The sequence below is a fragment of the Stenella coeruleoalba genome, assembly GCF_951394435.1.
Source record: "Stenella coeruleoalba genome assembly, chromosome: 10".
NCBI classification, from domain to species: Eukaryota; Metazoa; Chordata; class Mammalia; order Artiodactyla; family Delphinidae; genus Stenella; species Stenella coeruleoalba.
This window is the reverse complement of record NC_137156.1, coordinates 23,117,939-23,131,969: the sequence shown is the minus strand read 5'-3', so window position 1 is coordinate 23,131,969 and position 14,031 is coordinate 23,117,939. Positions and strand designations below refer to the sequence as shown.

Below are 14,031 nucleotides of genomic sequence, written 5' to 3'. Positions count from 1 at the left end.
ATTGTATAGTTGATTTACAATGTTGTGTTACTTTCAGGTGTATAGCAAAGTGATTCAGTTATACATATATTTGTTCTTTTTTAGTTTCTTTTCTCATATAGGTTATCACAGAATACTGAGTAGAGTTCCCTTTGCTATACAGTAGGTCCTTGTTGGTTATCTGTCTTATACATAGTAGTGTGTGTGTGTTCATCCCAACCTCCTGATTTATCCCTCCCCTCCACGTTTCCCCTTTGGTTACCATAAGTTTTTTTCAATATCTGTTAAGTCTGTTTCTGTTTTGTAAATAAGTTTATTTGTACCTTTTTAAAAAAATTAGATTCCACATTTGAGTGATATCATATGATATTTGTCTTCCTCTGTCTCACTTACTTCACTTAGTATGATAATCTCTAGGGCCATCCATGCTGCTGAAAATGACATTACTTCATTCTTTTTTATGGCTGAGTATATTCCATTGGACTTCACCTTTAAAAGCATCACTTTGGCTGCTGTGCTAAGAACAGAACTGTGAGGCAAGGAGGGAGTGAAGCCATAGGGAAGCAGTGGGAAACTAGTGCAGTGTCCAGGCTGGAGATGGCCGTTGCTTCGACTTGGGTGTGAGCAGTGGATGTAATGGGAAGTAATTAGATTCTGGACACGTCCTGAAGGTGGATTTTACAGCATTTGCTAAAGGATTAAATCTGGGGTATGAGAAAGAGGAGTTAAGGAGGACACCCTAAAGTTTGGACTATGTAAGTAAAAAGATGGCATTACTCTCACCAGAGATGGGGAAGACGAAGGAGCAAATTTTGGGGGAGAGGGGGCATTATGGGCATTTGGTTTAAGAGATGTTGGAGCTGAGATTTTGTTAGAAATACAAGCCAGGTAGTTGGATTGGCAGTTGGACAAATGAGTCTGGAGTTTAAGAGCAATGTCTGGGCTGGAGAAATAGATTTGGGAGGCGATGCCACATCATGATATTTAAAGCCTTGAGAACTGATGAGGTCTCCAAGGGAGGGAGTGATGGCTGTAGAAGAGGAAGGACAAGGACTGAACCCTGGACCCCCCCAGCGCTATGCAATCGGATCAGATCACACAGCTGAGCAGACTGCGTGGTTCTGCCACTGTGTCTAGACGGCACAGAGACCCGGGAGTCTGATCTTTGCTTTGTACAGGAAAGCCCTGGACATCTTTTTAAGATTCAGGAAGTCAGAAAGCATGAAATTCTGGGTTTAGAACAAGGTTGGTGTTGATGCTGCTGGTCTTCAGATCACACTTTTTAAAAAATTTATTTATTTATTTATTATTTTTGTCTGCATCGGGTCTTAGTTGTGGCATGTGGGATCTTTGCTGAGCATGCAGGATCTTTCGTTGGTGTTCGTGGGCTCTTTTTTTTTTTTTTTTTTTAGAGAATTGATATCTTTTTATTTATTTATCTGGGGCTGTGTTGGGTCTTCGTTTCTGTGCGAGGGCTTTCTCTAGTTGCGGCGAGCGGGGGCCACTCTTCATCGTGGTGTGCGGGCCTCTCACTGTCGCGGCCTTCTCTTGTTGTGGAGCATAACCTCCAGACGCGCAGGCTCAGTAGCTGTGGCGCAAGGGCTTAGTTGCTCCGTGGCATGTGGGATCTTCCCAGACCAGGTCTCGAACCCATGTCCCCTGCATTGGCAGGCAGATTCTCAACCACTGCACCACCAGGGAAGCCCCTCGTGGGCTCTTTGTTGCAGCGTGCAGGTGTCTCTCTAGTTGTGGCATGCGGGCTTAGTTGCTCCGCCGCACGTGGGGTCTTAGTTCCCCGACCAGGGATTGAACCTGAGTGCCCTGCATTGGAAGGCAGATTCTTTACCACTGGACCACCAGGGAAGTCCCCAGATCACACTTTTAGTAGCAAGAACGTTCATAGACCAGGATTCCCACATGGCTGTGCATCAGCCTTACGCATAGGACTTGCTGAATAAGCTTTTCCTTGATCTTGTGCCTAATACTCTGAGAAGGTGGTCCTGGGGAGAGGCCTGAGCATTTTGGAAGAAGCCCCACAAGCAATCCTGATGCTCAGCCACTTTGGGAACCACCAAGGTCAGCGACAGAGAGTGGCCAGAGAAGGGTCTTAAATCCACATTTAAAAGTGTTTTTTTTTTTTTTTCAGAAAGAAAAGGGAGTACCTATATTGTCAATTATGAGATGTGATGTTGGGAAATACATGTAGTTCTCTCTACTATGGGGTATAGTCGGGTGGAAGACTTAGGAAGTGGTTCACAGTTCAGCCTAATGAAATCCGTGCTCTCTGAAGTTATTCTCCAGACTGAGTTCTCACTCACTCTTGGAACAAACAATAGGATCCAAAATTTTTCTAATTTAGGCCTAAAGTACCATATATATATGATATGGGGGCTCATATCATTTTGGGAAGGCTACAGAACCAGGCTTGAGGCTCCACGGGAACAGAACCCACAGCGTCCACCCTAGGCCAGGTCCCACATAGGAACATTCGCCCCTGTTGCTGGGCACAGATGTCACTGCTCACACAGTGAGCCCCGCATGCTGGACGTGGACCCTGCGGCGAGGACGGCTGTCACTGCGGTTGCTGACAGCTGGAGGTTGTGTAACTCCCACTCACACCAGCCTTGCCAAATGCATTCTGCTCAGTCCCAGCCTCTCTGTGTCACCACATCCTGAGTAGAGCCTGAAATGTGGTCTCCTGAGTGGTGAGGCCTGAGCTCCATGCTGTGTCCACCTGCAAGAATGTTTGGGAAAGTGGGTTTTCCTCTTTTATGGAGGAAGGTGGTCTCTGCCTCCTACCAAGACTCTTTTAGTGTGGAATTCTCCTAATCTAGGAATTGTCCTAATCAGGTAAGGGGGTGGTGAGGGATGGAAAAAGAATGTCAAATTTCAATTCTTAGAGCAAAGATCTGAGACTAGAACTGGATCTGGTACATTGTAGGCACTCGGGTTTGGTTGAAAGAACAAGTGACTAATAAATGACATCCAAGGTAGAGATTTACTTGCTTACTACTCTTACTCTGAATTTCTTTGTGAGCTGGTGAGGGATTTTTTCCTTCACGCAACCAATTTTCTGATTCTCAGACGCCAACTGGGTGTCCTACAATTCAACTCAATTCTGACACGAGCTACCTGGAATTAGCATCAGACCCCACAGGTTTCAGGGCTCAGTCCCGCAGACTTCCTTTACTTCAGAAGCAAGTTGCAAGCCTCAAGTCCCTGTGTTACCTGCACTTCTGTCTGACTTGACTACAAAGCTAGGGGTTCCCCCCAAGACTGATAATTTGGTAGAACAAGTCATAGAACTCAGGAAAATGCTATGCTTACCATTACAGTCTATAGTAAATGACACAAGTGAACAGCCAGATGAAGAGGTACCTAAGTCGAGGTCTGGAAAGGTCCCGAGTGTAGGAGCCTCAGTCACCGTGGAGTTGAAGTGTGCTACTCTCCCAGCATGTGGATGTGTTCACCAATTTGGAAGGTCTCCAAATTCTGTCATTTTAGGGTTTGTAATGAAGTTTCATGATGTAGCCATGATTGATTAAATCATTGACCATTACTGATTGACCTCATCCTCCAGCCCCCCTCTCCCCAGAGGTCAGGGAGTGAGGCTGCAAGTTCCAACCCTCTGATCATGGCTTGTTTTTCTGGTGACCAGACCCCATCCTGAAGCTTCTAGGACCTTTCAGCCAAGAGTCATCGCCCTAGCACCCCAAAGATGCTTTTATCACTCAGATAGCCCCTGTCTTTGACCACAGATCCCTTAGAGCAGAAGGACCATAACAGTTAAAAGATGCTGACACATGACTAGAGTCCCATTCAGTCATTAACAAGTAGTCCAGTCCACCTTCCTATCAAGGATATTTACATGGCAAATAAATTCATGAAAAATGGCTCAACATTTTTAGTCAGAGGGGGAATTCAAATTAACCGTAATATGACATCGCTGCACACTGCCCAGAGTTGTTAAAATGAAAAAACCGCGCCAAATCAGTTGCTGGCAAGAATTTGGGCTAATTATCTCTCATATATTGCTAGTGGGAGAGTAAATTGATTCAAATACTTTGAAAACGTCTTTGGTGGTAACCAAACATTCACTCACCAGCATTTCCACTCTTAGTTATATAGTCAATAAATATGCATGCATATGTGTGCCAAACATATGAAAATATTATTCATAGCGGCTCGATTTGTAAAATCTGGATATAACACAAATGCCCATGAACAGTAGAGGACGAGAAATGTGGTCTATTCCTATAATGGAACACCACGAGAGTAAATAAATTACAACCACACACAGCAATAGGGGTGAGACCCGGTGACATAATGTTGAGTGAGAGAGCCAGACACAGGGGGGCATCCACTGCATAATTCTTTCCAATCAGAAACTGGCAGAACTCACCTATGTATGGCGTTAAAAATCAAGATAATGATTACTCTGAGGGGTGGGATGGGCAGGTTCCTTTATGACTGAATAGGATGCAAGAGGGTTTCTTGGGATGCTGGAAAGGTTACTTGTGAGTGTTGTTTACCCCAGTGTTCACTTGGTGAAAATCCACTGCACACTTATGAGCTGCCCACTTCTCTATGGGTGTTGTCCTTCATGCAAGTATGATTTTCTTGGATTTTTGAAATAATTCTTTCTAAGAATTCTTAGAATAACATAGAATTCTTCTTACTGAAAGCCCTCAGAAATGCTGAATTGAAAAAAAATCACTACAATTTTTAGAAACTCAAGGAAATACATGCCTGTGATTCAGATATAAAGAAGAGAAGCTAAAGTGAGAGCAGTGAGCCTGGGAGCCGACACAAGAATAGTTTGGGGCTTTTGCCTTGTTGCAGCCGAGAAAGCAACATGGGGCACCAGCAGCTTTACCGGAGCCATCCGAGAAAATTCGGCCAGGGTTCTCGTTCTTGCCCCGTCTGCTCAAACCGGCACGGTCTGATCCGGAAATACGGCCTCAATATGTGCCGCCAGTGTTTCCGCCAGTACTCGAAGGACATCGGCTTCGTTAAGTTGGACTAAGTGTGAACTTCTTAAATGGGTCATCACGCATATCTACCTTCCTCAGAAACAATACTAACTCTTCGTATATAAAATAAAAATTTTAAAACTTCAAAAAAAAAATAGTTTGGGGAATGGCCGTCAAGCCAGGAAGTAGGAATCAAAACCCAAGCAGACTCTCTCCTCAGCATCAACACGTGGATCCAAGACAGTGAGGCCCCATCCCAGCCCCTCCTCCTGTCCAGCTAAGGGAACGGGGCCCCAGGGTGCAGAGCAGACTTGGAGCAGGTCTGGGGTGGACGAGGGCTCAGCCAGAGGTGGAGCATGTTCTCTCCGTCTCCCTTAGAGGGAGCAGGGCTTGACCCCGGGCTTCACTGGCTCTGTGCTTTCTCCCCCAGGGGCCCCAGCCGTGAACGTGACCCACAGCCAGGACTTGGAGGGCACAGTCAACCTCACATGCTGGGCTTTCGGCTTTTTTTCCCCAGAATATCTCAGTGGCCTGGTTTCCAGATGAGGAACCCATGTGCCGGCATGCCCAGCAGACCTCCGTGACCATAAGTGTTCTCCAAGGAGAGGAGCAGCGGGTCTAGTGTCACGTGGAACACAGCGGGAATCACAGTGCACATCCTGCGCCCCCTGGTGAGCCTGGGGTGATCCTGGAGGGGGTTGTGACCTTGGGAGGGTCAGAGGCCAAGGTCAGGGAGAGGAGAGCAGGCCTGTGGCTCTGGGGTGCCTGGGTTATATATAATAAGTCCCTCTCTCAGGGAGAGGGTGGGGTGGGTGGGGAGGGGTCGGGGTGCCCCAGGTGAGAACAGGAGCAACTACAGAGCTGCCTGGTCCCCCGCTCTGGGTGCTGCATGGACAGAGCCTCTCGCTGTGGGGCAGGGTGACTAACCATCCCTGTATGCCCAGGCTGAAGGCCAAATGATAAGGGAATTAGGCTCGTGGATGAGAAACCGCATTCCCAAGCACGCCAGTGACACAAAGAGGTGGCATCAACAGAAGGAGCTGAGCCTGCACACGCCACCCTTTCACTGTTCCACGCTCTGCCTTTGCTCTTTGCCAAACACAAAGCTCTGCTGCTCTTTTCCTCTCCCCTCAAGCAACCTGATTATGGGGAAATCAGTGTGACCATCCCCTTGTCCAAATCTACAGGGCAGTGACCACCGTGAGCAAGGGAACTGGCTCAGGGAGGGCAGGGTGAGGCCACAGAACGCAGACCCAGTGCCCTCCTCTAAAGAGCCCTTGGACTGTGTCCTGAGGGGCTGGACAGGAAAGAACCTGGAGGTAAGATAAAATCAGTGACCCCAGGTGTCCAAGGATTGGCTGGTCTCCTCTCCCTAAACGGTCAAGCGGTATCTGCTCACTACTCCTCCATATTAAGGAAATCCCAGCAAGCATGGGGGCAAGTGATGGGAACTTGAGAAGGATGCAGGCTGGGGGTGACCCAGAGGAATCGAAACTCAGAAGACAGCTCATGGAGGAGGAACTGGAGAGGTTGCAAAACATCTCTAGGTGGGGCCTCACAAGGGAGCATCACAGGCAGGGCTCTGGCACCATCCACTGAACCCTAGTTTGAGCCTTATGATTCTTCTACTTGGATTCTTAATACTGGCTGAAAAATTGGGGGAGAGAAATGCAGACAGGAAATCACCTTTCCTCTGAATTCCTCCTCAGTTTTTAACCCCTCCTCACCAGGTCACAAACACTTTACTTCAGGTTCCCTCTGATTCCAGGATCACCTAGACCCTCCCAACCAGCACATGATCCAACACATGCTCCCCAGACAAGCCCTGGTGAGCCTGAGAGTAGAGAAAAAGAGATGAGAACAAAAGGAGCTGCAACCCTCACTGCTGCCCAGTCTCACCCGAGCAAGGAGAGGCCTCGCTGGACACTAAGGGCCCCAGCCTGGCCCTGGCTTTAGGCAGAACCAAGGGGTTAGGGCAGACGTGGCTCCCATTCCCCTCACAAATACCCCAATGTCCAACTCTTGGAATAGAGGCTTGTCATCCTCTCACATCTGTGCAGAGGGACACGAGGGGGACCCTACATCCCAGGCAGAGCCCCTCCCATCCCCACCCGCGCCCAGATTTCTCACCTGGGCTCCCCACAGCTAATGCTGTCTTCTTCTTCTTCTTCGAGTAGCAAAGGACACAAAGCCCGATGATAAAAACAAGAGCAAAGGCAGCAACACCCAGGATGGTCCACTATTGACTCTGACGCAACAGGGTCTCTCCTGAGAGAGGGACTTATTATATATAACCCAGGCACCCCAGAGCCACAGGCCTGCTCTCCTCTCCCTGACCCTGGCCTCTGACCCAGGGTCACAAGCCCCTCCAGGATCACCCCAGGCTCAGCAGAGGGCGCAGTGTGTGCACTGGGATTCCCGCTGTGTTCCAGTGGCACTGGACCCGCTGCTCCTCTCCTTGGGAAACACTTTTGGTCACCCAGGTCCGGTAGGCCCCGTTCCCATCAGGCAGGGCACCCCCAGACCGCTGGGCCTCCTGGCTCATGGGTTCCTCATCCCAAAACCAGGCCACAGAGATATTTTGGGGAAAGAAGCCAAAAGCCCAGCATGTGAGGTTGACTGTGCCCTCTGAGTCCTGGCTGTGGGTCACGTTCACGGCTGGGGGCCCTGTGGGAGAAAGCACAGAGCCACTGAGGCCTGGGGCCAAGCCCTGCTCCCTCTAAGGGAGACGGAGAGAACACGCTCCACCTCTGGCTGAGCCCTCGTCCACCGCAGACCTGCTCCAAGTCTGCTCTGCACCCTGGGGCCCCGTTCCTTCAGCCGGGCAGGAGGAGCGGCTGGGATGGGGCCTCACTCTCTTGGATCCACGTGTTGATGCTGAGGACGGGGCCGTGCAGGGTGGGCTCCTGGGGACCAGGAGGGAACTTTCTGGGACGGGCAGGCTGGGAGCCAGGGGCGCCCACCCTGGTCTAGGGGCTTCCTCTCCTGCCTGACACCCCTCTTCCCTGGTCCAGTTTCTGTCGGAGGGCCCACTGCTCCCCTGGATGATCGTCACTGGTGCGGTTCATTCCCCTCCCCACCTGCCCGTCTTTCTACAGTGGATTTAACGGAGCAGGAGATTGCAGGACACCACGCCAGCAGAGCAAATGTGCACCCAGAGGACAGGAAGGGTCTCCGTGTGCAGAGTCACGGCGGGGAGGCTCTAGGGGTCTGGGGGAGAGGAAGGGCCCTGGCCCAGGAGCAGTACCTGTTCTCTCCCTGAAGCCTGTCCAGGATTCCAGATAGCCCTGCAGTCTTCCACAAAGCTCTCCCTGCACGGGGGCCTGGTAATACTTGCTTTGAAAGCCATCTGTGTCCCAGGACTTCTCCATTTCCATGGCCAAGTTCCGAGCCAAGGACTGGGGCGCTGTACATCCGTGGGTCTCTGGGTGACAGGAGAGGAGGAGCTCCCCATCATAGTAGCGAAACCTGAAGCCCCAGGCGTGGTTGTCTTCTCGGATTTCACAGCCCAGATCTCCTGGAGGGAATTCACACCTGCACCCCACCCCACCAGCAGTGACTCCTCCAGTCCCCGTGTCCCTCTGTCCTCACACCCAAGTGAGAAACTCCAGCCAGAGGGCCCCCTCCCTGCTCCCCTCATGTCTTCCCAGGGCTGCTGAGTCACGGCCACCCCCCTGCTGAACTCACAGACCCCTATCCTCTGGCCCCTGCCCCCAAATCCAGTGAAAGGCCTCCCAGCACTCTCGGACCCTCCCCACTCTCACCTCCTTTCTCCTCCTGCAGGGCCAGGATTTCTGCTAGAAGCTCTCTGAGGTCCTTCCACGTCTCTGTCAAGTCCTTGGACTCTGTGTCCCACGTCTCAGCTCCCAGCTCTTCTGCCCACAGCCCCCGGGGTTCTACCTGCCTGTCTCACGGTCATAGTGCAGGAAGGCCTGGCCATCCAAGTGTCCCCCAGCGAAAAAGCTGGACTGCACAGATCCATCCCGGGACAGCGCCGTGAGGTTGTAATGAAGACTGTGTGATCCTGGGGAAGGGGGAACCGCAGATGAAAGAGCTTTCCGGAAACAAGTGCGCATCAAATGTTTACCAGACAAGTTCTGCTGTCCTGACCTGCTCCAGGACTGAGGATGCAGAACATGCACATGTACAAGGGACCACAATGAGAATTTTTCCAACACAGGGGAAAGAAGAAAAAGAGAAGGGAAGGAGAGGGGAATTGAGGAGTGGAGGGAGGGGTGGAGATGGGCAAACATGCAGGACAAGTGCCAGGACAGGGAGGCACCGGCTCCCTAAGGGTCCAGGCAGGAGGCCAAGGGGAGAAGCTGGCCTGCAGGGGGCAAGGGAGAGGCAGGAAGACCAGGGTGAGGGGAGGTGGAGTCAGAGGGGAGGGAGGGGCAGTGTCAGGCCCAGGATCAGAGGCATCCCTGGTCAGAGGCGGGTCAGGTGAGATGGAGAGCGAGGGCTGCTGCCCGTGGGGCAGGCTCATCATGGACAAGGTGGACTCAAGGGAGGGTGAGGCACGAGGTAGAGGGGCCTGAGGGGCTGGGCTGTGGCCCTAAGAGAGTGGAAGGTGGGCCAGTACCCCTGGTGGAGGTGAAGCAGTCTGGGCCCAGAGTGCAAGAGGCATGGTGAGGCCCCAGGTGGGGAGGTGGCTGGACCTGCCAGTGTCCCCTGGGAGAGGTGGGTGTTGGGGGCCTGAGTCAGTGCCATGTGCCCAAGGGTCATGGAGAATTAGAAGGAGGGTTGGCAAGGGAAAATAGAACTGGAAAGCCAAGGTGCACATTGGGAGGGACCTGCATGGTGGGAGTGGTTGGGGGCAGGTCACACCTCCACAGAGGGCATGGGTCAGGCAGCCAGCACAGGAGGGGCAGGGCTGGGGGAAGACCCCCCTGTAGGGAAAGGCCAACTGACCAAGTGGCATCAACAAGGATTTTGGATACATGGTTGATGTAGTGAGAGCCCACTGGGGTCAGTGAACCCAAGAGAGGGTGATGAAGGCCAAGGAGGTGGGCAGTTGGACCAAGGGTAGTATTCCTATTGGGGAGGGAGGAAGGGCAAGGGGCTGCAGAGGAGACAGTGGTGAGGGTGGATTGGGGGGCAGGGGATGAGCATGCCTCAGGGGTGACTCTGGGGGCTCTTGGGTTAGGGTGAAGACAGGAGAGGAGGGGTGCTCTGGTTGAGGGAGGGTGAGGATGGCGTGGTGATTCCTGGGAGGAAGCTTGTGATTGATGAGAACGTGGTGAGGGCCCACGGCAGGTGGACACGGCGTACGAGCTGGGCAAGGTGCCATGGGGTAGGTACAGAGGGACCAGGGCAAGTGGAGTCCAGCACCTGAGGCCTGGAGAGTGGAAGCCTCCAGAGGGTGATGTTTGGGATGCAGGAGTGGGGAAGGGGCAGTGCTGGGTGAAAGGCCCACAGTTAATGAGGGCCAAGAGCTGGTGCCTGCACTGCGGCGGAGGTAGGAGGATGGGTGCCAAGACCGGGGGAGAGGTCCTCCCACAGGGGCTGTGTACTGTGCTCAGGGTACAATTGTCAAGGCCCATCACCACAGCTCCCCCTGGTGTTGAAACTAGTGGGGATGTAGGGAATTCATACTGGGCAAAAGTGAGTGTGGGCAAAAGTCAATCCCAGAAATGTAAGGTCAGTGAAAGCTGGGGGAAGGTAGGAGCCATACAGGTGACTGATCCTTGCAGGTAAAGATCCATGAGGGACGAGAGGATGAGGGTGAGGACGCCCTAGGAAGGGATCAGAGAACCGCAGGGAGGAGGGAACAGCAGGGAGGGTGAGGGCAAATCCTGAGGGGGCGCAAGAGATGGCAGGGGAGGAGGCAAGGAGAGAATCAGGGGTGGCAACAGGGGCACAGCAGAAAATAAGAATTAACATTGGTGGCGGGGGCAGTGGAGACCACAGAAATCACAGGAAGAATCCCTTGGCTCCAAAACGGTCAGACCCTAACTTCTCTCAGTGAAAATAATGAATAAACAATCTATAATAAGAGTAGAGGGTGTGATGAATTGGGAGATTGGGATTGACATATATACACTGATGTGTATAAAATGGGTGACTAATAAGAACCTGCTGTATAAAAAAATAAATAAAATAAAATTCAAAAATTCAAAAAATAAAAAATAAAATATAGTAAAAAAAAAAAAAGAGTAGAGTGTTTTATTTGAGCCAAATTAAGGACTAGCCGGGAAGCCAGCTTCCCAGATAACTCTGAGAAACTGCTCTGGAGAAGCAGGGTTTTCAGCACAGTCGTTTGTTGTTGTTGTTGTTGTTTTTTTGGGGGGGTAGTTTTTTGGCTGCCTCGCACCAGAATCTTAGTTCCCAGACCAGAGATTGAACTCCGGCCAACGGCAGCGAAAGCTCTGAGTCCTAACCACTGGACCGCCAGGGAATTCCCCTTCAGCACAGTTTTATAACTTGTCAGAACAAACATTGAACAAGTCAGGGCTACATTTCTCCAAGGTTTAAAAAAAACAAACAGACCAGCACGTACACGTGCAGCACATACTGTATGGCCTTGGCACCTGGGAAGGGAGTCTTATCATCAAAGGTGAACCAGCGTTGGAGTCCCAGGAAGAGGGGCATTTAGTCTTTTTTTTTTTTTTTTTGCGGTATGCGGGCCTCTCCCGTTGCGGAGCACAGGCTCCGCACGCGCAGGCTCAGCGGCCATGGCCCACGGGCCCAGCCGCTCCGCGGCGTGCGGGATCCTCCCGGACCAGGGCACGAACCCGCGTCCCCTGCATCAGCAGGCAGACTCTCAACCACGGCGCCACCAGGGAAGCCCTAGTCTTTATTTTTAACATGGACATTCTTTACTTCTGGTCAATGTGCCCTTTCCTTTAATAATTAAAGCAGATGTACAATGTATGTCTGACAGGCCACAAAGAGGCAAGTTACTTAGCCCAAAATTGAACTTAGTTCATGTATAAGACAGAATGACTTTTCTGTATCTGAATATGTGCAAACATTTTTTGTCGCTTCCCTCAGTGAAAGCCAGGATCGGCCACGGTGCCCACAGCAGTAGGAAGTGTGGTTCAGGGCCCTTGGGCCCTTCCTAGAGCTCCAGTCACTAGGAAGAGACCCTCAACTCCAAGGCCTGAGGCCCTTGAGCGCTGCCTGCCTGGAAGCCCCCTGATTCCCGAGGCCAGAAACGGGAAGAGGGCAGAAGTGAGAACAGGAGGAGAGGACAGCGCTCAGGGGCCTAAGAGGGCGTCCCGCACACCGGTGGGAAGTGGCCGCCTGAGCGTCGGACCTCCAAGAGCCCTTGATCGCCTCTGACGGGAGCAACCCGGGCTTGGGGGCAGCCTTCCCACCCAGGGCAGTCAGAGGACGCGGATGTGTGAGGAAGAGGAAAGCAGGGAGGGCGGGTGCAGCAGGGGCAGCAGAGGGTGGGAGTCGGAAAGAGACTGAAAAGCCGGAACGTTATTTGGTGGCCACAGGCCGCGAGCCGCTCCCGGCCCCTCCCCGGCCTCACCCCGCCCCCGACTCCCCCCACTCCCCCGCCCCCACTCCCCACCCCGCTGCACCGCAAGTGAGACGGTCCCCGCGACGCTCACCGAATCCCACCCGGACCCTGAAACCGCCCCAGGCTCCCGGCTGAGGACCTCAATGAACGCCACTCACCAGCGGCGGTAGCCGGGAGCACAGAAAGGGCAGCGCCGGCTGGAAACGGCAGGACAAAGAGAAGCCCTGGCAAGCCGCGCGGAGCTGGACAGCTGGGTGGCGCTGTTTCTCCCCGGGAGATGCCGCCTCCTGGCCTGTGGTCGTTTCACTGACCGGCCGTGCTCCGTTCCTTTGCAACTTGCTTCTCCTTCCTCGCCGCTGCGCCTTCTTCCTTCTCGCCTGCTCTCCTTATTCTCCTTTTCTTTCCTTCCACTCTCACCCTCAGCGGTTTAGGGGTTTTAGCTGTGCTGCCCCAGGACCTGGGGATTTTATCGTTTGTGTGGCAGCTTCTAGAGGGCCTATCGCTGAGGCTGAGGTGTGAGGCCGTGATGAGGATGACGGAGGAGAAAACGGGGCCTCCTCTCAGCTCGCTGCCTTGGGGGCTTCTCCGCAGGGACCCCTTAGGCTAACGCCCCTCCTGGAGTCTTAACCACTGGACCACCAGGGAAATCCGCGGGTTGAATTCCTGGGCTTCTGCACCCATCTTCTTAAAAGAGAATGGTATATCTCTTCAGAAGGGACTTCATCCAGGAAAAGTAGGTGGATTACCCTCAGGGCCTGGAAAATACTGATGTTTCTTCTGTTTTAATGATGTTTTCCACCACCTAAACTCATTAGGAAACCCATTGAGGTGAGAAATGTCTCTCATTAAAAACAATCCAGATAACTTCTCCAATAACCACCTGCATTGGCCCTTTAGCTCTCCCCGCTGCTGAGGACCCATCCCCAGATTATCTTCTAACATCCATCAGTTCCGCTCTCTCTGGTGACAATCTGCAGGAACATTTCCATTTTTTTGATGCTCCAGCGAATCTCAGCTCTTCACAAACAAACTAGACCAGAAAACTGCAGAGTCTTGTGCCTCAAGCATTGGCTTGGATTGGACTCAAAGCACTTCCTCTTCAAAGGGCAGCACCTTGAAAACTATAAACCTGTTTTGTTAGTCATGATGGAAAGACATTTCTGGAGTTTCAAGTACCAAATCTACCTGAGAAAAAAAAGTGCGTTGACTCCTGGTTTTGGCAACGTACTACAGTACGTGAGATGCTTTCATTGGGGTAAGATGGCTGTAGGTTGTGTGGGACATATCTGAACTATTTTTGTAATTGTTTTGGTGAGTCTAGAATTATTGCAAAATGAAAAGAAGGAGGAGGAGGAGTGGGGGGAGGGGAAGAAAAGGAAGAAAAGGAGGAGGATGAGGAGGGACATTAAAAAATGTCCTTAATGAGAAATTGAGAACATTCCAGGAAAAGGGACTCTTTATTCCTGAGGTTTGGCCCTAACTCTATTGTGGCTTCTGACCTTAGTAAGCTGGATTAGTGAACATGTCTAATCGCAATGACTCTTTGCCTAGACAAGAGGCACGGTTGTGTAGAAACCCCGCCTCACCATGCCCTGTCACATGTCCCAT

General features: G+C 51.9%; 2 protein-coding genes and 1 pseudogene across 3 annotated transcripts in view; 2 read left to right on the top strand and 1 right to left on the bottom strand.

Annotated features, from left to right (window-relative positions):
• LOC307192391 (MHC class I polypeptide-related sequence B-like) overlaps positions 1-6,147 on the top strand; it is a 203,631-nt pseudogene extending 197,484 nt beyond the window's left edge. The window contains exons 4-5 of the transcript in view: positions 5,383-5,623; positions 6,140-6,147. The product of the transcript in view is annotated as an MHC class I polypeptide-related sequence B-like (transcript). The remainder of the gene's footprint in view (positions 1-5,382; positions 5,624-6,139) is intronic.
• On the top strand, positions 4,504-5,107 carry LOC307193457 (small ribosomal subunit protein uS14-like). The gene has a single exon (XM_079935401.1). The coding sequence runs from the start codon at positions 4,835-4,837 to the stop codon at positions 5,003-5,005; it is 171 nt and encodes a 56-aa protein (XP_079791527.1). The 5' UTR covers positions 4,504-4,834; the 3' UTR covers positions 5,006-5,107.
• A 684-nt stretch (positions 6,148-6,831) lies between the features above and the next one.
• LOC307192390 (MHC class I polypeptide-related sequence B-like) lies at positions 6,832-14,031 on the bottom strand (the record flags this gene model as incomplete). The annotated part of the gene is given in 9 exon segments (XM_079933215.1): positions 6,832-6,902; positions 7,303-7,386; positions 7,389-7,619; positions 8,200-8,466; positions 8,469-8,486; positions 8,717-8,851; positions 8,854-8,976; positions 12,582-12,647; positions 14,010-14,031. Coding segments are annotated over 9 exon segments (1,017 nt in total).

What these genes read in the sequence shown, in the direction of transcription:
- LOC307193457 (XM_079935401.1), top strand. Translation starts at nt 4,835, where the DNA reads ATGGGGCACCAGCAGCTTTACCGGAGCCATCCGAGAAAATTCGGCCAG.